Source organism: Mesoplodon densirostris, chromosome 2 (genome assembly GCF_025265405.1).
Source record: "Mesoplodon densirostris isolate mMesDen1 chromosome 2, mMesDen1 primary haplotype, whole genome shotgun sequence".
NCBI lineage: Eukaryota > Metazoa > Chordata > Mammalia > Artiodactyla > Ziphiidae > Mesoplodon > Mesoplodon densirostris.
In genome coordinates, this window is record NC_082662.1 from 121,450,796 (window position 1) to 121,477,395 (window position 26,600).

Consider the following 26,600-nt stretch of genomic DNA (forward strand, 5'->3'; position numbering starts at 1 on the left):
ATTATAGCCACTAGTGACCATAGGTGTGGAAGTGGTGTTAAATTAAACCCTTTCCTTTAGTAACTGGGGTATTTCCTCTGGGATCCTGGCTATAAGAAATGTAGGCGGGGTTGTATTTTCCTAGGTTCCCAGTGCTGAGGTGAGGTGCCTCAACAAGAAAAAGGATCAGTTTTAATTTCAGGTGATGTGTGTGAAAGCGGTTTACGTTGGACCTGGAACAGTGAGAACTCTCAAGAAAGTTTCACATCTCTCAACCTCAGTCCCTTCCTCCAAACCTGAATTCCTCTAATCAACTCTAGACCCCGCCCCTTCTGGGCCCGCCTCCTTCAGCCTGCAGGATTGGCTCTTCCTCCATTTCCGGCTTCTGGGACCACCCCGCCCCCCACAGCGCCTACGGTTTCCGGTGTCATGGCGGCCCGAGGTCCCGGCAGTCGGTGAGGCGGCTGCAGGCCCCTCCCTGCGGAGCCGCTGGTCCGGCGGGCGGGGATGTGACCGCGGGCCCTGCCGGCCTGCCCTGGGCGTCGCGTCAGCTCCGTGTCAGCGTCCTCAGTCCGCACCGATGGCGGGATCCGGCTGCGCGTGGGGCGCGGAGCCGCCGCGGTTTCTGGAAGCCTTCGGGCGGCTGTGGCAGGTACAGAGCCGCCTGGGTAGCGGCTCCTCGGCCTCGGTGTATCGTGTGCGCTGCTGCGGCACACCCGGCTCGCCCCCCGGCGCTCTGAAGCAGTTCTTACCGCCGGGCACCACCGGGGCTGCGGCCTCGGCCGCCGAGTACGGTTTCCGCAAAGAGAGGGCGGCGCTGGAGCAGTTGCAGGGTCACAGGAACATCGGTAATAGCCGCTGTCTCCCTTCTCGTCTTGGCCAAGTCCCAGTCCAGGCATGCACTCCCTCTTGCAGCCTGGCGTTCCGTCTTCCGTCTTTTAGGCTGGACAAGTGGGTCTGGCCCTGTCCTTATCACCCGGTCCAGGGCCCTTTTCCGTCCCCCTTTCACTCTGTAGTACGGTGGAGTTGGTGGTCTGCTTTGCCCGTAGTAGATGCTCAATAAATTCTGTTTTGATTCAGTTCTCTTTGGAGAATGCCGCACCTATTAGCACAGAGAATTATCTTCTCTAGTGAAAGGAGGCATATCTTTACTAGATTGTCATGTCTTATACGGAAATGTTTTAATCTTTGCACACCAGTGAAAAATGGGAAATATTTCTAGTACTTGTGACGTCAATGCTAATAACCCGTATAGGTGTTACTTGATACATATTTAGTATGGATTTGGGAGAAATGACTCCCAAATTTTACACAGTAGTCCTATGGAAGTGTGAAAATTATACATAAGCACTTCATACTTTTACCCAGGTGAGACCATGTTTCATGATTCAGATATTCGGAATGTAAGATATGTAATAGTTACTGATGATTGATGTATGAAAACAGTTTTCATTGTTACTATACCAACAGAGAGCTTATAATTAGTAACGGCTTTTGTTAATAAAGAAATGTCTTATTTCCTGGCAAGCATGATCCATATTTAATTTGAAGGTGACCTTTTTAATATTACCATTTGGAGAAGAATTTCTTAACACTAGTGTTGCTTTTTTATTTTTATTTTATTTTTATTTTTTAAGGGTTGCTAAATGGTGTATATAACCCGGGTATTTAAGACGGAAATTTTTTGCAGACCTAAGGAGTTGTTGAATCTTTACAAGATAAGGTTAAAATGTCATCTTGAAAGTCCCAATCTCTCCTTTTAATATTTAGATTATAGAGTGCTATTTTGGATCAAGAAACAATCTTCAATTTTGATTTTGCATGTTGTGACATTTGCCGTAAGAGTACTTAGTATTTGGATTTTTCTTTTGATCATTTTTGCTTGGCACCCTAAGTGCCTATTCACCCATCCCTGAGTGCTTGGGAAACACAATTTGAATTATTGTGCCATGTTTAATATCTTTGAATAGTAATCCGCTGTTGAAGGTCGCCTCATTTTATTAAAATAAAGTAACCCAGTTGCCCAAAAATCTTACTCATGGGAAAAATAAATTACAGTGGGCTTGCTTGCTCATCAAAGTTATCCTTATCTAGACTACCCCAAATTTGTATCTACTTTAATGGTCACTTACTCGGAGTCTGGTTTTTAAAGTATTATAATTCGTTTCTTTTTCTAGTGACTTTATATGGAGTCTTTACAATCCACTTCTCTCCAAATGTGCCATCACGCTGTCTGTTGCTTGAACTCCTGGATGTCAGTGTTTCGGAATTGCTTTTATATTCCAGTCACCAGGGTTGTTCCATGTGGATGATACAGCATTGTGCCAGAGATGTTCTAGAGGCCCTTGCTTTTCTTCATCATGAGGGTTATGTCCATGCAGACCTCAAACCACGTAATATATTGTGGAGTGCCGAGAATGAATGTTTTAAACTCATTGACTTTGGACTTAGCTTCAAAGAAGGCAATCAGGTAAGACATACTTTCTCTCCCCAGCCCCTCAGTGGTCTAAACAAAATATTTTTAAATAACAGAGGTGATTTAGTAGAGACTTAAGAGATATTTCTATGTAAAATACTGAAGTGCCTGGGGATGAAGCAAATAAAAAGAATTTCATTGCCATAATCATTAAAAAGGGATATATGTTTGGGTCAGGTAGGGGGTGCTAGTAAAAGAGGGCTGTGGAATTATTTAAAGTACTTTACCTACATAGAAGGCTTTTTTTTCTTTGAGCATTTGGTTAATTGCTGAATTACTGTTACTGGTGTCTTCAATGTTGGGACTCTGTCTAATGGCAGAACTCATGTGACAGTTCTGGCAAATGCTCCATTCTCCATGGTTTATCAGCTCTTTGCAGAGTGTCCTTATTTATCAGCAGTGTCGGACAGGCAAGAGAATATCTAAAGAAATGAGCAGTTGTATGGAAAGTGTACAGCTTGCCTTTGAGAACTACCCAGTTAATGAACCAAAGTATTATGGTAGCCAAGGACTCAAAATTTTGACATTCAGTTTGGCAGTGGCTCATTGCACTTTCAGAGAGGTAAATACACTGGTTGGATGGAAAGTGGGCAGTTTTTGATTGGTTACAATATTTACTCATCTTCTTTAGGATGTAAAGTACATTCAGACAGACGGGTATCGGGCTCCGGAAGCAGAACTGCAGAACTGCTTGGCCCAGGCTGGCCTGCAGAGTGATACAGAATGTACCTCAGCTGTTGATCTTTGGAGCCTAGGAATCATTTTACTGGAAATGTTCTCAGGAATGAAACTGAAACATACAGTCAGATCTCAGGAATGGAAGGTAAACTCTACCACTGTTTTGCTTTGGGGCCTTTAATCCCAATGTAAGTGTACTCATTTATAGTGATTCTCTTTGAGGACACTGATTGCTTCATCTCCTCCATATTCCTCCTACTGCATTCATGTTACCTTCAATGCCATTCCTCACTCCCGTAGCTACAGATGTGCTAGTGAGCATTGCATTCTCACTGTTTTTAGCTGAGGCCTGGCGTGTCGTAAGTGATTGAATGAATGCATTTCCCCAAAGAAGCAACAGTGATTTGTTTAGTAATGTAGTATTATATTCTAAAATATTACTAATACAATACTATTCTATGAGGACTGTTAGAATGGATATTGGTTATTCTTTTACAAATGAAAACTTGGAGGTACAGTTATGTAAAACCACTAGCTCCAGATAGTACAACTGGATGTTCTAGACCTGGGCCCCCAATTCTGTCCCTCCTACTCAAAAGTTCAGTGTTCTGTCCACAGTTCCACTCTGCTTCGTGTTTATTTGTATTCTATATGTGAACTATCCTGAGAAAGTGCTGCTAATAACATTGTTTCTTTGGGAACATGGGTTCTAAGTTCCAAACCTCTGACATAGGAATTAACCTTTCACATATTCATGAGTTAGGAATTAACTACATTATGTTTTCCAACATACTGGGGCTTTAATGTTGTGATGATATCATATCCTTTAGGTTAGAGGTTTGATAAACAGTACAATGTTTAGGAATTATTATTGGTTTTGATATTAAACAAGTATTTTTTTTGAGCATCTAATGCATAGTGTGTGGCCATTATACCATACAGAGTTTTATTTCTTTTAAACCCCTAGTCATCTATACCTGGTGAAGCAGTTCTTGGAATAAATACTTTAATAGCCTACTGGGTGTACCTAATGCTTACTTTTGGCAAAAAAAGTACTGCTATGTGAGTAAAACCAGTATCATTCTTTATCATTAGTACCCCAAACAGTCTGTTGTTCTTTCTCTAGTGCTAATATAGATAAACGGATCAATTTTCTACATTTAGCTTTGACTAACTTTGAGCTCTTTGGACTATTTCTTCTTGAGCCAGAGCCAACCAGAACTAGATCACATTTGGGCATTTTTTTGGTGAAATTTAGAGGCATGATGTGTACTAAAGCAATCCCCATTATTTGTCTCCTAGATATAAGCATCATTATTCTGTATTTTATCACTTTCTATAGAGGCAAAATTGCCGAGTATGAGCATAGGCTCTGAAGTTAAATCTCTAGGGTTTATATCTTCCCCTACCTCTACGTTATTTATTTAGGTTTACTAAGCTATGGTTTACTTTCTGTAAAATGAGGATGACAGTGTTGAGGTTAAAAAAGAGATGATACCTAGTTCCTAGCATAGCGTGTGGCCTGTGGTATTAGGTGATGATGATGATGATATCGGGTCTTTTTACTCACGTACACACTTCCACAGTACTCAGGGAGAAAATGTTATGTTCCACAAGGATTTAAGGTATGAATAATGTGACAGATGCAATTTTTAAATACTGTCCTGGTTTCTCTTTGATAGTTTATTTTATTTCTGTCTGAAAACCAATTGAAGACTCATCATGAAGACAGTGACTCACCTAGCACACATTTACTTTCTCATTTTGCATTAAACTACATTTCTGTGTGGTTGCTTTGGTATTTGTTTCTTTATTCATTCATCTGGTAAGTGTTCAGAGTGTCAGGTACTGAGAATGGAGAAAAAATGTTCCTCTTCTCTAGAAGTTTTATAATAATGTACCAATCTCCTTCATTAAGATTGTAAGCTCTCAGAAGAGAGTGTTTTCTGTTGCATTTAATTTACCAAACCGTTCAGTGCTATGTGTCCAGTACTCAGTAAATACAGACTGAATTGAATAACCAAAGGAAGACCTTTTCCGTCTTTTTAGGCAAACAGTTCTGCTATTATTGATCACATATTTGCCAGTAAAGCAGTGGTGAATGCCGCAATTCCAGCCTATCACCTAAGAGACCTTATCAAAAGGTATGTTACATGTACTTTAAACTGGCTTTTTTTTCTGAATGGATTTATATTATTATTTCTGGTTTGCTTAATCATGTAGAGCTTTTACTTCCTTAGAATCAAAAATCTTTAGATATTCTATATAGGCTAGCTTCTAATAAGAAAGCAATCAAGTTGTTTTACTAAATTTATTTTCAAAGGAGTGTTCTTTTTTCCTAGTGAGTACCAGGTATTAGGCTCTTCCTAGCAGTTATTCAGTGGAAGATAGATGATGGATCACTGTACCTTGGGCCTTTCGTAGCTCTGGCAGTTCTATATGTGATAGAGAATAGGTGTTTATTAACTAAAGACTAAGTTTACTTTGGACTACCAACTAAAAGTTTCAAGTAAAGTAATTACATATTATACTTTAAATAATTACCATTGAAAACTCTGGGGACAGATACAGTGGGGTTTTTTTAATTTTTAAATTGTTTTTTAATATAAAAATAATACCTGTCTTTAAAAATGTAGTGACATAAAATAGACTTTCTTTGAATTGACAAAACATGATTTCTGACAAACGGTTTAATTAAAAGGATGTGTACCCTATTCTTAAATTTTCTCCAAACTGGCTTTTAAAGCTTCATTAAAACTGCTCATTAGTCCACTCCTACCCAGGAATGTTTGTTTCTCAGAGTAAACCTACGGCCATTCAGATTCGGTGGCAAGTTAGTCATGCCCTTATGATAGTCGTTGTCAAACTTATTTGAGAAAGCTGGTCCATGTGACTCCTGGGCCAGGTGTTGCTCCGGAGGGTGTTCTGATTAGTGTCAGTTATTGTAAGTGAAGGTGTCTGTTTTTATCTGGCATGATTGATTGTTTTATAAATCTTGGTGTCTAAGGAAATGACACTGCGGGTTTTTTTTTTTTTTTTGACACTGCGGTTTTTGATCAGAGATAATTGATATTACACATGGGTATATAATGAAATGAGTCAGGCGGTTATGGAGCTTTTTGCTTAAAGTATACAGATGTAGTGTTTTGATTTCACCCAGTTTCCCCTAGCGGTAACATCTTATGAAACTAGTACAATATCGAAATCAGGAAATTGACATTACAGTCCATGGAACTCAGATCTCACCAGATTTTTTTTTTTGTTTTTCTTTTTAACGCTTCAAATCCTTTAATCCCAAATTATCAGTCACAGATAGCAGTTTTTAAAGGATTAAAAAGAAAGACTGCTCCCCTCAAAACATGTCCTACTACAGTAAGCAGTTCTGTAAGTTAAAAAAAAAAAGTGTGTTTTAATAAAACTGATAAATCATTCTGTCTTTAGGATAGTTATGTTCAACAAACCCACATATGCTTGATATCTGCATCTTACCTCCTAGGATCTCAAACTTTATTTTAGAAATAAAAACATGGGGAGAGGACAGTTCATTGTAAAATATGAAAAAGCAATGATTCAAGTATGTGAGTTTTTGCTTTATATTCCTAGCCAGAGCACAAATGACTGGATATTCTCATCAATACCGAGCTAAAAAAGAAACAAAAAACAAAACTGGAACCACCATGAAGACAACGCCACATTAAACTCTCTTTCTCTTGATAATTTCTGGCTTCCAGCTGACTGGATGAGTTCCTTCTGTCGCTGTATCATCCTCTCTGTACACTTTAATGTTTTTATCAGCTTCAGCTGTTAATAACCGACTTTCAGACTGATCAAAAGCACAAGCAAATATTCCTGACTCACTGTCCAAAGACCCAGGCTGCACTGCTGCATGAACTCTGTGGAAATTGTAGCCAGTTCTCCAGTCCCAAAGATGCGTAGTGCCATTGTCAGCTTCACCAGTTTTACTTGCACTTATTTGTGTGTGTGTCTTACAAATTACAGTAGTTTTAAATAGCTGTCAGTATCTGACTGATACTAGATATTAAATGTTGCATTTTATATTGAAAAGAGGCAGTGTAAAATTATATAACGGATTCTAGGATAGAAGTCAAATTATGTAATGGATGCTGGGATAGACTTAAAAGTCTAATTGACCTTGTTATTTAAGCTTGAGGGGTTTGGTTTTATTTTGTTTTTTTTTTTTTTTTTTTTGTTTTTTTTTTTTTTTTTTTTTTTTTGCTGTACGCGGGCCTCTCACTGCTGTGGCCTCTCCCGTTGCGGAGCACAGGCTCCGGACACACAGGCTCCGCGGCCATGGCTCGCGGGCCCAGCCGCTCCGCGGCATGTGGGATCTTCCGGGATCGGGGCACGAACCCGTGTCCCCTGCATCGGCAGGCGGACTCTCAACCACTGCGCCACCAGGGAAGCCCTTATTTTGTTTTTAATAATACTTTTTTTCCCCGTTTTTCTACAAGTAATACTAGATTTGGAAGCTATAGAAAATTGTGACAAGAAAAATAAAAATTATAAACTCATTTTCTACTGTTAGCACTTTGGTGTATTTCTTTTCAGTATTTTTCTTCATATTTTGTTGTATATGCATGCAAATTATTCGAACCTTTTTTTTTTATTGTAGACTAAAACGTAGATACTGAAAACAAATGTGTAGCTTAGTGAATGCTTAGGAATACTCTTGTATCCACTATATTCAGGTTGAGAATTAGAACTTTACCAGCTACTCCTGAAGTCCTCTACGTACCCTATCCCAATCTCAAGCCCCTTCTTCCTCCCTAAAAGTAACCGCTACCCTGACTTTCATGGTTATTACTTCCTTGTTTTCATTATAGTTTTATTACCTAAGTGTGCATCCCTAAACACTATGGATTAGTGTTGCCCTTCTATTAAAAAAAAACAAATCCCTTTTAAGTTTCATTTACTCTAAAAGGTCTCTTTCCATCTCCTACTCTCCCTGTTCCTTTGTTTATTTGTTGAATAGCCTGAGTTGTTGACTCAATATAGTTGTCCACAGTCTGAATTTTACAGATTGTGTTATTGTAGTATAGTATAGTCTAACATATTTCCCTATTTTCTGTAAATTCATAGTTGTATATTTGTATCTAGAGAGTTTTTTTTTTCCAGACTATAGATGGTATTCTGTTTTTTTATGTCAGCACATAATGTGGCCATCTCCATTTTGTGTGTTAAGAACTGTTAATACTTAGTGCCTAGATCCATGACTTTGTTAGGGGTTGTAGAATGGTGATGTTCTTATTATGTCATTTTCTCTTCATTTAGTTAAGACGAAATAAATGCTTGATTCTCTTGACTTGTTTTCATAATGAATTGATTCCCTGTCATCTTCCAAAGCAGACCATCCCCTTTTTGAAAGGTCAAAGTATCATTATTAATTAGTGAATTTAAATATATTTGGTATATTTCAATCCATTGCAGCTCTTATCCTAATTGAAGCTGAAATTATCCCATCTTTGAGGAATGTGAGCCTCTGCAGGTTGGTTTTGGCAGACCTTATTATCTGTAATAGTTTCATTTTTATCTGGTGTGGTAAGATGTTCCTAGTTCAAAGTATACATTTCCTGCCCCAGACCTGGAAGTAGCATTTCTCCAAGAAGCCTGGTTTCTTTTAGTAGGAAATGGTATTTTAAAAACCACCATCTGGGTATTAGGAATACTCACTGCTACTGGGGCGGTCATTGTTTCAAGGCCTATTAAGTGGACAGAGTTCATACTGATGTTTCCAGTTTAAATTCAGAACCACAGTGTTTTTACTTCTTCTGTTTTACATCTCTTTCTCTTATCTTTTATGTCAGGAACTCTGGTTCTTAAGGACAAAGAGAATGCCAGATTAGAATATTTCATAATTACTCATTTGCTTCATTCCACATTACACTAAAACAGTCTCAATAATAGTGGTATAGTAAGATTACTGAAAACAGTTGTTTTTGCATATGCTTTTCCCATTCTTCCCTCTTTTGAAAAATAGTTATATCTGCATTGTCAAATTATATAGCCATTACGTGCTATGCACTCTGTTTTCAAACACTCTCATTTAATCTCAGTTCTATGTGTAACTAGATATTTAATGTTCATCACTGATCCTTGTGTTGATGTCTCTCTAGTCATTTTAGTTTACTAAAGCTTGTTCTCTTGATCATAGGATTAATATTCTCTGAGTTCTTCATGTTTTTTTCTTTTAACATTTTTTTAAAATACTGTTTTATTTATTTTTTAATTTATTTGTTTTATTTATTTATTTTTGGCTGCGTTGGGTCTTCGTTGCTGCACGTGGTCTTTCTCTAGTTGCGGAGAGCGGGGACTACTCATTGCGGTGGCTTCTCTTGTTGCGGAGCACAGGCTCTAGGTGTGTGGGCTTCCATAGTTGTGGCGCATGGGCTTAGTTGCTCCGTGACATGTGGGATCTTCCCGGACCAGGGATCAAACACGTGTCTCCTGCATTGGCAGGCAGATTCTTAACCTCTGTGCCACCAGGGAAGTCCCTTGCATATTAATAATAGTTAAACTGTGCTTATTATAATTGAAAGTCTGTTTACCTGGGTATAAAAATCCTTAGCAGACACTTTTCTTGAGTGTCTTAAATTACAGTTGACCCTTGAACAACATAGGTTTGAACTGCAAGAGTCCATTTATACATGGATTTTTTTCAGTAGTAAATAGTATGTTACTACATGATCTGCAGTTGGTTGAATCTGCGGCTGCAGTACCGTGGATACAGAGGAACTGTTAATATGGAGGGCCAGCTATAAATTATATGGATTTTACACTGTGGGGAGGGGGTGTGCCCCTAACCCTGGAGTTGTTCAATGGTCAACTGTACTCTGTTTTCTTCTAGCATATAGTGTTGCTGTTGAAAACAGCGTGTTGATGACACTCTGTATTAAAAGTCACTTGGGGCTTCCCTGTGGCGCAGTGGTTGAGAGTCCACCTGCCGATGCGGGGGACATGGGTTTGTGCCCCGGTCCGGGAGGATCCCACATGCTGTGGAGCGGCTGGGCCCGTGAGCCATGGCCGCTGAGCCTGCGCGTCCGGAGCCTGTTCTCCGCAACGGGAGAGGCCACAGCAGTGAGAGGCACGCATACCGCAAAAAGAAAAAAAAAAAAAAAAAATTTTTTTTCTCTTTTCTGCCTTGTTTGTCTTTAAGACATTATCTCTTGTGTTTATTCATCTTTATGTCTCTTCTAGCTTAAGCTTATTTTATGAAATTATTTTTTCCTTTTGTTTCTCCTGAGTTCTGTTATCTGATTTTTGAAATTTTCTAATTTGATTTATGTTACTCTTTCATATCTTGTATCTTTGTAAAAAATGCCTTTAGCTCGTTTGAAATGATAGGTTATAGTGTTCATCTGTGTTGTGGTCATGTCTTTCTTGCATGCATTCGTTGTCTGAGGGCAGTTATTTTGCAATTCTCTTTTCTTGTATAGTAACTTAGTTATAATACTTTTTATGTGGTTCATTTTTATATGAAATTCATTTTCCTAAACTTACAGAAGAAGGTGTAGCTTTTCTAACTACACAGGGCTCCTTCTGTTGTTTTGTGTAATTTTTTTTTGAAAAAGTGTTTTTTTTCTCTTCCTGAGATCTCTTGGCTCTTCCCTGCTTTTTTCCTGGTGTCTTTGTCTCTTTCTCTCTCAATTTATTTACCCCATCAATGTGGATTCTCTTCCCAAGATTTCTTTTCTTTGCAGGACTCTGCCCTGGAAGGGAGCTTCAGCTGGTTGGTTTTGAGAGGTTCTAGCGTCCAGATTACTTCAGCCCCCTCAGGTCTTACAGAGGACCCCTTGCATTCACTTGGAATTAGAATGTATAACCCCTGGTAGTTTCAGCTGCTTTTCTCAAATTGGCTAACTGTGCTTTCCAGTGAATACCTTTTGGTTCTTTGGGATTATTTTTTTCTCTGGTTCATCAGATTAACTGTTATTTTTGTCTGCTTCCTTCTGCATACATGCCAATGTGGTGCAAGTCCTACTGCTATTGATGGTTTCTCCCTAGCCTCTTTTATTTTGGAGTCTAGTGGGGTTACCTACTTTTTTTTTTTTTTTTTTTTTTTTTTTTTTTTTTTTTTTTGCGGTATGCGGGCCTCTCACTGTTGTGGCCTCCCCCGTTGCGGAGCACAGGCTCCGGACGCGCAGGCTCAGCGGCCATGGCTCTCGGGCCCAGCCGCTCCGCGGCACATGGGATCCTCCCAGACCGGGGCACGAACTCGTATCCCCTGCATCGGCAGGCGGACTCTCAACCACTTGCGCCACCAGGGAGGCCCGGGTTACCTACTTTTGTTAGAGATGTTGTCCATAGATTTTTGATTTTGCTATCAAGTTGCTTTATTATTAGGGGGATTCGACAAGACTCAAAAGTCATCTCACCTCTTTTTGTTTTTTTTTTAATTGGATTACCCTAAATCTACATCTAGCTGTTTTTCACTTAGTGTTACAGAGTGTGGATCACTTTCCCATGTTGTATTTATTAATCAAAAAGATTTTAAATTAAAATATAATATTATGTCTTAGGTATATATAATTATTGGACTATTTACTCATAAATAGCATTTATTTTTTTGTAGATGAATGATTCAGTAAGTCATGCTAATATGATTAATGCTGTGGTGTACATTTAGACGTTCTTATTTTCTTTAATGGTTGCATTTTCAGAAGATTTGACAAAAATTGTAAAGATACCTATTTTTGTGTTTTAGCATGCTTCATGATGATCCAAGCAGAAGAATTCCTGCTGAAATGGCATTGTGCAGCCCCTTCTTTAGCATTCCTTTTGGTAAGTTGTATACGTCTTTATTTTTTTCTTGGTTATTTTACAATCAAATAAAACGTTAGAGCTAATTTATATTCCCAAGCTTCTTTGCCTGGTAGTCATCAATTTATTTGGGAGAGTTTACATTTAACCATGTTGTAATGAATTTAACAGCCCCTCATATTGAAGATTTGGTGATGCTTCCTACTCCAGTGCTAAGACTGCTGAATGTGCTGGATGATGATTATCTTGAGAATGAAGAAGAATATGAAGGTCAGTGTTTCCTAAATTATATTTTAATGTGTCTTTCCTAACTGTGTGGAATAATCATACCAATTAATAAGATTCTCATATTTTACTAATTTATATAGTGAGGATATTGAACTATATGATCTCTAAAATACTCTCACTTTTGATTCCTGCTATAGATTGAATGTGTCCCCCACCAAATTCATATGACAAAGCCCTAATCCCCAATGTGATAGTATTTAGACTTGGAGACTTTAGGAGGTAATAGGGTTAGATTAGGTCTTAAAGGTGGGGCCCTCATGATGGAATTAATGCCCTTTAAAAAAGAAGAGACAGGAGAGGTGTCTCTCTCTCCTCCCTCTCTTTTTCTCTTTCTCTGCCATGTGAGTATACAGCAAGAAGGCAGCTGTCTACACCAGGCAACAAATCTGCCTGCACCTTGATGTTGGAATTCCAGGCCTCAGAACTATGAGAAATAAATGTCTGTTGTTTAAGCCACTCAGTCTGTGGCATTTTGTTATAGCAGTTCGAGTACACTAAAACAATTCCTAAGGTCCTTTCAACTCTTTTACATCTCATAGGCCTTCACAAAATTAATAAAGAAGGCTATCTTTCCCAGCAACTTCTTTCTCCCTGTCTATTCTAGTCCTGCCCTAATCTTTCACTTCTCCTTTTAGCTCTCTTGTTTTGCTTTTAATAATTCATTCACTCAAGACATATTTACTGAGTATATACTTGCCACTGTGGAATTATTTCATGACTTCAGTGTGATCGGGGAGACAGTTATATAAACAATTATAGTTTTGATAAATCTGAAGGTAGGGTAATGTACTGAGGCAGAGAGGAGGGGTATTTAACTCAATCTGAGTGATGCATGAATGGGCATCTCTACAGAGGTAACATCTGAGCTCTGTTAGTAAACAGAATTGCTTGGCTAAAAGTTGAGGGGTTGAGCTAAAAGTAGCTGAAAGAAATAGAGATGAGAGAAAGTGTGGCATGTTCAGAGAACAGCGAATTGTTTGGTATGGCTGTATCTTAGGATATTTATTGGGGAACAGTCAGTTAAAGTTAAAGAGGTAGCCAGAATACAGATATCTAATAGACTTGTTTGCTGTGTTTAAGAATTTTGACTTTAATCCCAGAGGTAGTAATATTGGAATATAAACTACACAAGAGAACTTTGCATCAGGGGTAGAATAGTCCCTGGCTTCTGATAAGTACTCAATAAATATTTGTTCTTTGTTAAATGCAATAAAGAGCCATTAAAATTTAAACTAGGAGAGTGATATAGTCAAACTTGTGTTTAATAAGAGCATTCTGGAAGCAGAGTGGTGAATGGACTAAAAAGCAGGACCAGGGGCTTCCCTGGTGGCGCAGTGGTTGAGAGTCCGCCTGCCGATGCAGGGGACACGGGTTCGTGCCCCGGTCCGGGAAGATCCCACATGCCGCAGAGCGGCTGGGCCCGTGAGCCATGGCCACTGAGCCTGCGCGTCTGGAGCCTGTGCTCCGCAACAGGAGAGGCCACAACAGTGAGAGGCCTGCGTACCGCAAAAAAAAAAAAAAAAAAAAAAAAAAGCAGGACCAAACATACAAATATTAATTGCTTAGTATTAAACATTTTCTTTGTGGAAAATTAAACCATTACAGATGAAGCTAATTTTACCATACTGTCTCTTGTAAGGGTAAATCAGCTTTATATAGTTATCTGACAAATGAAACAAACATAATTTCTTTGAATCTGTGACAGTTGTAGGAATCTCCAGTCTCTACTTTTTAGGATGCCTTTTTATCTGAAAGAATAGTCTTGCCCTCAGCATTGTTTTAATCAGGTCCTTATGGTACAGTAGTTCTAAATAATCTCTACATCTAATTCAAATTACTACTTAAGTCCTTTTTCTTTTTTTTTTTTTTTTGTGCTACGCGGGCCTCTCACTGTTGTGGCCTCTCCCGTTGCGGAGCACAGGCTCCAGACGCGCAGGCTCAGTGGCCATGGCTCACGGGCCCAGCCGCTCCGCGGCGTGTGGGATCCTCCCAGACCAGGGCATGAACCCGTGTCCCCTGCATCGGCAGGCAGACTCTCTACCATTGCGCCACCAGGGAAGCCCCACTACTTAAGTCCTTCAAGTCTGTCTACCTACTGTACTAAATTCTGTCTCCTCCTAATAATTTTTATTGCTGTAAAACTCAAGCTTGGATTTCATTGGATAAACGTTAGGGTAAACTATACCTACTCTTTTCTGGGTATATTGCTATGTAACACCTTTTTTCTACTTCTAAATACATTGAGCATTGAAATGTTTAAACGTTGCTATTAAATCTTACTGTTTAACAGTCTTCTGTGAACTAAAGTGCAACAGACTATGTAGTACCATTAAATGCCTTGTTAGTTCTAATTAGCAAGGTCATCTTCAAATAACACTAGTTTTAGGTAAGTTTGCCTTGCTAGAAATCATAAGTGTTAGGACAGCTGTCTTGTAATCTTGATGGTGGTGGGGAAGAAGTTAGGTTCAAACCTTCCACTTTAGACCAAAATAAATTGCAAATCATGTACAGGTTAGAGTTTAAAGCAAAACAAAGAAGTAAGGGAGGGAGTAAAACAGGGAAAAAAGAAAAAGAAAGGAGGGAAGGAAGGAAGGATGGAAGAAGGGCAGGCAGGAAAGAGAGAATAAAGGAAAAAAAATTTAACTAAAAAATCATGGGAGATTAAAAATATATATATTCTTGGAGTGGGGAAGGCCTTTTACTAGTCTGACACAAAACTCCGAAGAGGTAAAATTTTAATTCAACAAATTTTACCTTGCATAAACCACCAAAGACAAAATATTTACAGCTCTTATCACAGAAAGAACCCCTATAAATCAAGCCAGTAGATAATGGGTAGAGGATACAAATAGACAATTTATATGAAAGGATGTACAATGTATCTCACAAACATATTTCATTCTCATTTATTGAAATGTTAATACCATACTATGATATCTTTGTTACCTATTACATTGACAGTGAAGAAAATATATGAAAACCCTCCTGTGAGTGAGGTATAGGAAAACATATCCTCATACATCACTGGAGAGAGTTTAAGTTGGTGAACCTTTATGAAAAACAAATTGGTAACTCTTAACAATTACAAATTGATATCCATTTTGACCTAGCAATTCCATTTCTAGAAAATTAATTTAGAAATACACAAGTGAAATGAGATATGTACAAGTTTATCTATTACAATATTGTTTATAATGGCAAAAAGCTTGGGAATAGTTTAATTATTCAGCAGTAGGACACATCAGAGAATTTATCAACCATGTATAGAGTGAAATACTACACAGACATAAAAACAAATGAGAAAATTTCATGTAATGATATTGAAAGATCTAAAAATGTAATGTTAATTTGAAAAAAGCAAGATTAGAACTTTTTACTTAAAGCATATATGATCATGTTTGCTTGTATAAGCTTATAAGATTTATGGAAGGATACAGAAGAAACTGATAATGTTTATTGTCTTCAGGGAGAGGAACAGAATGACATTTGGGAAAGTGGGAAGGAGACTATTTTTTTGGATTTCGAGTCACTTGAATGTATTAACTATTCAAAACAAAGTAAAATATAAAAAGAATTATTAAATGCATTGAATTTGTATTCTTAACTTAAGCTTAATTTTAGAAGTTATAGAAAATGACCTCATTACTTAGATATGGATTCCTGAATTCTTTAATTTAAAATATGAAAATAATGAATGCTCGTTAATTACATCTGATTACTGTTGTGTTTATTAATAACCAGATGTTGTAGAAGATGTAAAAGAGGAGTGTCAAAAATATGGACCAGTGGTATCTCTGCTTGTTCCAAAAGAAAATCCTGGCAGAGGACAAGTAAGTGAATATTTTCATAATTCCAGAATGATTCAGAGGTTATTAAAATCCTGTACAAAATGTTTAATTTTGTAGAAAGATGTACACAGAATGTTGCTAGGGATTATGAATTTTGCATTATGGCTGTTTTTATTTTCTTGTACTTTTCACTTTTTCCAAAAGTTCTATAATATGCATGTAGTTTTTTATCTGTTAAAATTTGTTTTTTTAAAAAATATTAACCTACTTTTAAGCCATTATATACAGGCCAGCTGAATCATATGCTAATTTAGGTCAGGGTCAGCTACAGAAATATTTGGCCTAATTTTGTTCTAATTAAGTATAGTTAGGAAACCATTTAGGTTAGATTCTAATTGTAATAGAATTATCGGTGATAATTTAAACAAGGAAAATACACTGGACTGAGAATCCTGAAAGCTGAGTTCCAGTTTCAACTTGACTAGCTTTGTGATGAACTGTAGTTTTTTCGTCTATAAAATGTATAGGCTAAAACTATGATCACAGTTTCTAAAGAAAACTCTGTATCCTAAATTAAATCTTTCTTTTATCTGTAGTTTTTTTTTTTATTTTTCAGAAAACAGAATATTGTTTTACTCTAAGTGTTTCTCAACCTCAACACCACTAACATTGAGCTGGATAATTCTTTGTTAGGGGAGCTGTCATGTACATTACAGGATGTTTAGCAGCATCCCTGGCCTCTACTCACTAGATGCCCTCCCTCCATCCTCCTCCTCAGTTGTGACACCAAAAATGTCTCTAGACAGTGCCAAATGTCCCCTGGTGGTTGAAATCACTTCTGGTTGTAGATTTTGTTTTTCATGGTTCAATATTATGAAAATTCTTGGCAACTGAAAAAAAAAAAACAAAAGAAATCTCACTCTAGTCTTAGTGAAAAGTTATTATTGCCAGTCTAGTAATAACGGCACTTACCTCATTCAGTGTCAGGAACATACTGAATACATCATTGCTGCTTATTTATTCAACCAGTATATGTTGAGCATCTGTTATTTTCTAGGCACTGGGATACAACAGTGATCAAAACATAAAAGAATATATAGTGAAAAGTGCTATGGGGAAAAAGAGATTGGAGAAGAGATCTAAAGAGTGCTGTGGAGGGGTGGATTGCAGTTTTAAATAGGCAGGTGAGGAAGCACTAGTGGATTACACTTGAGTCAAAATTTGAAGGAGGTAAGGAAGAGAATTCCAGCAAAGAGAACAGCAAGTTCCAAGGCCCTGAGTATGCCTGGTAGGTTTGAGGAGGTCAGTGTGGCTATGCAGAGTAAGAAAAATGGGGAGTAGTAAGAGATTAGATCAAGGAAGTATGGGAGTGTAAGGGACAGATCAAGTAGAGTGAGCCTTGTAGGCCTTTGAGATAACATTGGCTTTTACTCTGAATGAGAAGGGAAGGTATTGGAAGATTTTGAATTGAGGACTAATGTGATCTGACTTGATATTAATCTGAGTGGTCAAAATAGAATGGGAAACACAGCATAGAGAAACGGGGAGTATTTTCAGGGGGGAAGTATCCCTCTTTAAGATGATATGAAAAAAATAAGTCTTTATGAGCAAGAAGGCATTTGCTTTATCACCAAAAGAAATAAGAAGCTTCTACTGACATTCACTGGAGAGTGAAAGCAACTTTTGATAAACTCTTAGAATCACAGATTTAACTTCCTTGGGTTATTGAAAATGTTGCCTAGTTGGTAAAGCCAATTTGACTATTTCAGTTCAAATTAACATGTTATTTTTTTTAAGGAATATTTTAAAAACACTGGAAAGTAGACTATGGGATGCATCTTACAATTATAAAAAGCAGTCAAGATTAAAATGATAGAGCTCTAATATAATTATTTAATTACATAGTAAGTTATAAAATATGTTTCCTCTTTATTTAGTTCAGAATGATGTAATGTGTAAAATTATAGGTTATCTATGAAGCAAGGAATCTGATAGAAAGCTTGGTATTCCTTCTATAATTGCATGTCTACTCATTTATTGAACTTTGGTGTATGGATTTTGGAGTAATTATGAATCAATTTTAAAAAATCAGAAAGAGCTTCATTTTTCTCACTGAACATCATCTAATCTTCCTTTTGTATTTAGTGAAAAAGTATATATTGCTAGAAACTACAGCTAAGCTCATTTTTTTGGGTAAGAAAAGGAGATATAAAATATTAAGTATATCTAAGGTGAAAAAATGAACATCAATTTTTAGCGCTGTATGGTCTCTACTTTGTGTTCAAGAGTAATGCATAGCTTAAAATGTCATAGAATGGAAGAGACGAAATCAGTTCTACCTGTCCCTTTTACAGTAAATATGAATTCAGAAAATCCCATCACAGGCCAAAATATCCTAGGTCTAATGTCACACATCATCCTTAACAGAAATATTTGCATGAGACAGGGAGTGACCAGTCATAGACAGGGCATGGAGCTTTGTTTATCAATGAAGAAACAGTCCATTTAAAAAAGTACTGTATTTGAAATTGCTTCTTTTTATGCCCTGAAGGTTTTTATGCCCTTTGATAATAACTTCGCTTCGTCAGCTGGGAAAAGGGCTCCTATGAAAGGGGAAATGAAAAGGGATAACCTGCCTGAACTTCTAGGTAGATCCAGTTTTAGGAAAAGGTACAAATGAAAGTTAAGAATTTGGAAATTGATGTCCTTAAAACTGTCTATTCTTGCTTCCACTTTGAAAGTCTCTGAGTGTCCTAGGATGCTCGCACCTCAGTTTGAAGAATATTGATGTAACAAATGAGGCATACAACTGAGGAGGGAAGGCAGTTCTTTTCCTGGCTCACATATTTACGGGTAACTGAGGACAAGTCATTTCAAGTCATGTCACCTCCCTGTAACTTTTGCTTTAGATCATCAAAAAGAACTAATAAATTATTATGCTATTTCATTTACCTATGGGAAAGGAAATTACCTAGTTTTAAACCTCTTCCTTACTATAGTTGTGGCTTCTGCAAATCTTCTTTGAGACACTGTCGAAATGTCATTGTTCTCTGGGCTGTTCAGCCCTGTCTTCAGCAAGTGTCTAGCACTGTTCAGCACTCCTTTATGAACCTGACAAAAGGATGTATGTTTTGATGGAATTTTTCAGAATTGAAATGAGTTCTAAGGAAGTATTCTAAACTTTGCTGTTCAAAACTGTGGTCCCTGGACCAGCAGCATTGGCGTCACCTGGAAGTCTGTTTAGAAATGCAGAGACTCAGGCCCCACCTTAGATCTACTGAAGTAGAATCTGCAGTGTAACAAGGTCCCCAAGTGATTCATATATATATATATATATATATATACATACATACATATGTATGTATATATATGTGTGTGTGTGTATATATACACACACACACATATATACACACACACACACATTAAAGTTGGAGAAGCACTGTTCTAAAACAACTTTGATAAAAATGAAGTTACTTTGTTTTCTCTGTCCTTTTACAGGTCTTTGTTGAGTATGCAAATGCTGGTGATTCCAAAGCTGCTCAGAAATTACTGACTGGAAGGATGTTTGATGGGAAGTTTGTTGTGGCTACATTTTACCCACTGAGTGCCTACAAGCGGGGATATCTGTATCAAACTTTGCTTTAATCAGTAACCTAAGGACTATTCCCTGTTTCTCCTCTTCTATTTCCTGGGTTATTGTATTCTACATCTGAATGCAGAAGTACCCCCTTATCATTTTAAGGGAATACTTTGTATATTTATTCAATCCTACCAATGTGCAGCCATTGCTCAAGCAGTGACTACATTGCAAACATTTGGCACTGAGTAGGACAAGACCTCTCAGCTATACATTGAGGGGTTTTAGAGCATCCATGTGGGCAACCTTTTTTTGTGCAGTAGGGCAAGTGCTGCTCTTCAGTATGTAACCTAAAAAGATATTAACTCTTTCATGTGATCATGAAGCAAGGATGAATAATATCATGTTGTAGTGAATATTATTAACAAATTTGTTAGAGTTGGTGACATCACTTACAGATTATTCCTTTATGTTGTCAGAGGGGTCTTCCTTATTGATATCTGTAGTTGGCACTGGATGCTCTCAGTAATGTTAAGTAATTGTTAAGCAGCAATTCCCTACTGTGTTCTTAACACTGAGTTATGAATTTTTTTAAAGAAGTACTGTAGTACTGAATATTCCTTTAAAGAAACTGCAGTGAGCCTATCTACATTTTTTTTAAATTAAGGCTTTTAAAATAGAAAGCTAATGCTTGATCTTGCACAATTTTTATGTCCAGTATGTATGCTCGAGTGAGTGTGCAGGTGTGAAAGATTAGAGAAAATTTGAGTAGCTTTCTTTATAGTGTGAATCTTGTGAGTTAATACAGTCTATGCCCATCTCCTCCCTACCTGTTTAGTATCTGTAAGATTTAGGATACAAGTTTTTTGGGAGTCGGTCTGTCTGATAGAATGAAATGAGAAAATAGTTCATTCCTGAGAGGCCCAGAACACACAAGTCTAAACTGGGTTACATTGAAACTCTCTTAAAGTGAGAAAACTCTTGTAAAAGTTTTGGTACACATAAATTGCCCCTTCTTTCAGTCTGCTTTAGACCCTGCATTAGCTCATCTGTTTTGTACTGAATCTTCTAGGATCACTGTAAAATTTCTCAAGATAGAGTTCTGTCTACTATGATGAAAAATTGACGTGGGTCAGAAAGAAAGAATTAGTTGTTCAGTGAAGGGAAAAGGAAAAAAAATAGGCAAAGGGTGCATAGTCAAGGATTATTTGTTTCTTTCTTTCTCTTTCTCATCTCCCTCCCACTCCTTTTTTTCCTCTTCCCCCATTCTTTACCTCTATCCTTAGCTGAAGAGAAGTTAGAGGAAAGCATCCTAGGTGGTCAGGTGATCTGACTTCTAATTACAAGGAAGTTAAGGAAGATGTAGCTCTAATAAGGTGGAAATATAAAAGAAGAAAAACTTATGAAGAATTCTTAAAAAGATTCATAGCAATCTAATGTGTCCCCCATTAGAGGAAACTAGTATTCGTGAGTTCATGGGCACAGGTTGACTGCATGGTTTTAGGAATTATAATTATGGATTCCTCCCACTTTACAGTAGATTGTCTTCAAAGGTTTAAATCTTAGGAAACCTTTATAAAGCACTGATTATACAAAAAAAGAAAAGTATACAGGTTATGAATTTTTTGCTTTCTTAACTAAATGAAAAATTTATTTATTTATTTATTTTCCTAAGGAAAAAGCTTTTATATCTTTCCCTGCTGGAAGCCTCCTCATATCATCTTTCCTTGTGTGTGCCATGCAGGTTATTGAGAGCCCAATTAAGAATTTATGTCTTAGAGGATGAATTATTTTACCCTATTCAGACAATTACCATTTGATATTTTAGTTATTCACAGTTACCTAATTATTCAGGACTCTCGCTAATATTTGTTATGAAGCCAAATTTGGTATAATGAATTGCCAAAAGATCTGTGGCATGGCGCCCAAGGGAGAACTGTAGAGTAAGCTTCTAATATGTGCCCTTAGAAGGAAGAGCTATTATTTTTCATTTTGGCCTTTTCAGAGGTTGATTAGCCGGTTTGGTTTCAAATAAAAATTCAAGAGAGTATTGTGGAGACCAAAGCTTTCCTAAAACATAAATGTTTATATGGTAGCAGCTTCCATGGTGATTAAAAACACCAGGTCTTTCCATACATACTGATGAACACAGAATGCAAATGAATTCTTTTTAAGGGCAAGTATTCTAGGTTAGCACATATACCTTTCTCATTCTCCCTCCCCCCACTACCACCAAAAAGAAAAGTCCTTACAAATAAACTGCAGGTAGGCTTCTAAGCTTAATGTTGCAGTATGCTGCTAACATCTTGATGCTGAATTTCACAGCATTCTTTGATCGTCTTCTTATTGCTGATGTATTCATGCGTATATGTAGTGTTTAACACTGTAGAATTTTATTACAGAAGATGCTAACTAGATTTTAAGGGAGCTGAGGGAATAACTGATGAGCCTAAGTAACCATGCATCGAATTAAATATTTTATATTTAAGCCACAAAATTGAATGGAGGTGCCTCCTTTGATTTAAATTGTTATTTTATAGCTCTTAGCCCATTACTACCAAAGATGACATTTGCAGATTCTCCCTCCCTCTTCTGATATTATAAGAAGTTTAATCTTGTTATCTTTTTTAAACCTGAACCAAATATTGAATGATGCAATTTTCATGATCCTTTAGAATGAAATATATACACAGATTTTGATTCCTTGAAGTTTTAAAGACAGAAATTTTCTTTTTGAGAGGTAGGGTAAACATGTGAGGGTTCATGTCACTTAACCCCTACCATTTTGGGAAAATTTTATCTCAGGTAGTTTTTCTTTCCCTAAATTAATATCTGTGCTTCCTTCTCTCTTGCCTTCCAGTTTCTTCTTTATTATTCCATGGTATTTTCATGGTACATTTTTGTCCCAGAAAAGGCATGTAAATTGATAATTCTATAGGAAATCTTTGGTTCTTTGGAAACATATTTGGAGGAGGTCACTAGTTGGCTACTTTCAAAACTTTAATGCTGTATTTAGAGAAGAATAAGTAGAGTTGGACACCTCAGTGAAAGATAGCACTGCTAAAAGAAACTATTTGCTGCATTTTAAAGGAGTAACAAAATGAGCCTCTTGCAATAAGAGATTGCATTTATTATTACTGAATGTCTTCCTTGTTTTGTGGCCATCAGTATAGAAAATCTTTAGAGAAAAATTCCCTCTCTGCTATGCCTTGAGCCAATACTAGGCTTCTTTTAGAACAAAACCATAAATATAGTTTTACTCATCCTTCTCCCTGTTTTCATTGAGACAAGTGTTGCCTTCTTTTTGGTATTCCAGCTGCTAAATAAAGAGGGCTGAGCTATGTTAAATTAACCTTTTTAAAAAAATCTCTCAATTCTTATTTAACTTGCCTTCTAGATTCATATTGCTTGTACTTATATTTTAACCTTTGAGCAAATTTATTATAAGGAATGCTGCCAGAAAGAGTGCTGCCATGTAAAGGAAGTTGAAGAAACTATGAGCATAAGGTTTGTTTCTGTCTTAGTACACTGGGCTTTCACCCTGGTAAGGGAATCAGTTACCTTTATGGAATAAATTATAGTCAGAGTTACAATACTCAGATGCTGTTTTATGGCTCACTTGAGCTATTCCTCAAATGCAGGTAACTGGCATTTTGGCATCATTATCTTTTTAGGCTTATATTCTGACCTTATAAAATTAGGCCTATCTTACATAATTTCTACTGTTATACTTGGCAGCATGACATTTTATTTTTTATAGTTTAATGAAAATCAGCACCATAGTAACTGATGATAAGTATAATAACATAGTTACTGGGTGAGGGAGTGGGGGAGACACTCAGTAACCACGTGTTTTACCTGGACTTTTATGCAAAGGTACGTGCTAGGTGGCTTTATTCAGGTAAGTGTACAGATGGAATTGCATCATGACTTTTAGTCTGGTGGATGTGTAGACAGTCAAAGATTTAAGCAAGTGCCTTGTGTTTCTTGGAAAATATTAAAACTCATTTGGGTGAAAGCTTCCCAAATGATAATTATTGCTCCTTTGCCTTTTCCTTGGAATAACTTTTGGATTGAGTCACTTAATATAAAACTCCAAAATTGCCTGGGTTTGCCTTTTTTTATATGTGTAAAACTATTCATATTTGTTTTTTTCCCCCAATATTACATATAACGGAAAGCCAGAGTTATCTGGCAGAATCAAATTCTTCCTTGGATCTAGTTCCATTTTTAATATTAGGTTCCTTCTTCAAATCTTATTACTCTAGCTCTGATAAAATTTATTTCTTGTCAAGTGTGGTCACAATACAGACCAGCCTTTGGTCACAATTAGCTCAAAAGAATTTCCATTTCTTCTTAAGGTGCTCAATAAATCACCTTTACTTTGAGATGTTAGCCTTTTCAGGTTAGTATTACTTTCTAGCTTTCTCAATGAATATAGGACTGTTGAATCTCTATGATATGGAATTCATCTGAGCCTCTTATGGTATATTTGGGTAAGTTATATTTTCCTAGTTATAGAGGAACCATGGATGTTTTAGTTTTTGAAGTACCCCAAATTTTAAAGAATTTGTTTTGTGTTAGGTTAGCTGCTTCTCTACCTGACACCACAGGGTGTATCATGTTTGTTATCTTAGCCACCTCCCCTTCTCCAGTGTCTTTCACTGCTTTTTAAATTCACACAGTGAATGACCAATAGATTTACACAGTGACATGCAATTGACAAGTACTTATGGATATTTAAGAAGGTAAACAATTTTAACTTTTTGCTGCAATTTTATAGGAGAAATGGGCTGTAAAAGAAATATCTGTAAACCAGAGAGCATTTAGGAAATTGTTTATTTTATAGGTGGTCATGAAGGTGATCTTCAGGATATCAGATGTATAGTTTATACAATCTTTGTTCTCCTGATATGAAGTTTTTATTCATTTTCCTACAACTCAGCACTTTTGTTGTCCCTTATACTGTTTAGAAGGATTAATGTTTTATTTGCTTTATTTGTGCTTTTCAGAGAGTTGTCATAATCATGGCAGTTATGTTTGTGACACCATAAATGCTGGAATTCATGGGAAATTTATCAAATGATTGCCTGAGTGTTACTTCCCATTACATAGAGTAGCTGTCACAATATCCTAAAGAAAACTGATTTTTGTTTTTGAAAGTCATGTATGTTTTATGACCTAGCTTTGGGTATTTTAATTTAAAAGCAAAGAGAAGCCTCGTGTCTTATTTTGTCTTATATGACCGTTGATCCTTGTTGTGTTGTGCAGAAAAGAGCTTCTTTTGTTATACTACTTTGTAGTATATTTTTTTCTGAAGAAAAAAACCCCAAAACTGGAATTGTCAAAATTTTTTTCCTTTTTGGGAAACCCTTTTGTAAACATCAGAGCTATTTGTTATCATAAACTCTTGATTGTCAGCAAGAGAATTGTTCATAGTCACTTCTATCCCAGGGTGGAATTGCCTTCCCCTTCTAAGCTCTCTCCTTAATAGTATTCATGATGTCAGGACAGTGAGTGTGTAAAAGCAAATGTAGTGAGGTGTTCTAAATCACACATCCAAAATCATGCATTTGTGGACTCAAAACTCTTTTCAGTTATTTGAATTATCTATAGCTGTATTATTTTATTAGCATGAGTTGTCAGAAGTCTGCCAAATTTAAGAGTAAAGAAGAGAAAGATAAGTAATAAAAATAGATGAGGGGAAGAAAATAGCTTCCTTATTGGTGTTATTAATTGTTCATATAGCTTATGAACTAAAAATGATATTTATTTTTAAAAATCCAGGTTTGGTACCTGTAACATAGAAATGTTGCCATTTCTACACATTCCTCATCATTGTTTCCCCAGAAAATTGTTTTAAGAGTGTGTGAGATCAGACTAAATATCCATATTCAGTTTGGTCTAATTTTTTAAAATAAATATTTAAGTTAAACTCCATCTTTTGTGTATTTGGTATACATCAACACTTATGCAAATCAAGGATCAGAAAGAAACGGGATTAGCCATCTCCTTATTTCCCTTTGCACAGTGGGTACAGTGGGTGGCATTAGTATGCACTAGCTGCAACATTATAGCACCTTATGAAGTAAGTAGTGTTTATTATAATAAAAAAAAGTTAAGCCGCATCTCTGTAGAATATTACTTTGCAGAGTGTAAAGCTGTCATATCTTTTTCCAGTAGGATTTAACTCCTTCATTCTTAATTTTATTGAAAAAAAAATCTTCAGTAATTTAGCATTCCTTTATATCCTCTTAACAGTGGCAAATCTGGGGTAGAAGGGATTTTTTTTTCCCCCCAAAGGGCTCCATCTTTGTTATCTTTTGGTCACTCTTTGAAATCCAGTTATCATTAATAGATTTTTAACAGTTTCTGGCTTCCCATATCAGCACTGGAGTGGCTGGTTGTGAATATTAAAACCTACTACTATTTTCCCTCAATAACATGTAATTGCTATGTTTTTGATTAGAAGGTATGGTTAGAAAAAATGTGAACGATCACTTAAACCAAAGCCAGTTATAAGGAGTATTCTCTCCTGTTGGTTTACCTTCACCTCAGAACTACAAGAATATTACAGTACATAGTGAATTGTCTGTAACATTTCTACCAGTTGTTTCAATAGCGTATTGGTCTTGGCATTTCTTGGCACTATGGTTCTCTGTTCTTGGTGATGTCTTACTATTTTGTGATTTTTTTTTTTAATAACTAAGTGGGACTATAAATGTAGATGTGTATCAGTACCAAGAAGTTCTTTTCTCAAATCCTTATATTTCTGATTTCAAGTCTTTTAAACCTGTTTTTTTCTTGCTGAGTAGCAAAGAACTTTTATTTTCCACTTTCCTATATACCTAAAAAGTATGGACACTGCGTTTCAATTAATTGTACTGCATATAGTTTTTTGCTGAAAACTTTATCTGTAAACACAATTGCCTTGTTCAGTTTTGTTGTAAACTGACTTACCATAAGATGCACTGTTGATATGCTTTCTGATGTGTGTTTGTTTGATAAGGGTGATAAAATAAAGCTTAAAAATAAA

The 26,600-nt window shown here is 36.7% G+C and overlaps 1 protein-coding gene across 1 annotated transcript; it reads left to right on the forward strand.

Annotated features, from left to right (window-relative positions):
- Positions 1-386: 386 nt before the first annotated feature.
- Positions 387-26,600, forward strand: UHMK1 (U2AF homology motif kinase 1). Its single transcript, XM_060090843.1, has 8 exons — positions 387-827; positions 2,157-2,449; positions 3,087-3,278; positions 5,183-5,277; positions 11,856-11,932; positions 12,083-12,181; positions 15,941-16,029; positions 19,486-26,600. The coding sequence occupies exons 1-8, from the start codon at positions 560-562 to the stop codon at positions 19,630-19,632; spliced, it is 1,260 nt and encodes a 419-aa protein (XP_059946826.1). The 5' UTR covers positions 387-559; the 3' UTR covers positions 19,633-26,600.

Coding starts and splice junctions, on each gene's coding strand:
- UHMK1 (XM_060090843.1), top strand. CDS start 560: ATGGCGGGATCCGGCTGCGCGTGGGGCGCGGAGCCGCCGCGGTTTCTG. Junction 828..2,156: donor GCAGGGTCACAGGAACATCG/GTAATAGCCGCT, acceptor TTCTTTTTCTAG/TGACTTTATATGGAGTCTTT. Junction 5,278..11,855: donor CTAAGAGACCTTATCAAAAG/GTATGTTACATG, acceptor TTTGTGTTTTAG/CATGCTTCATGATGATCCAA.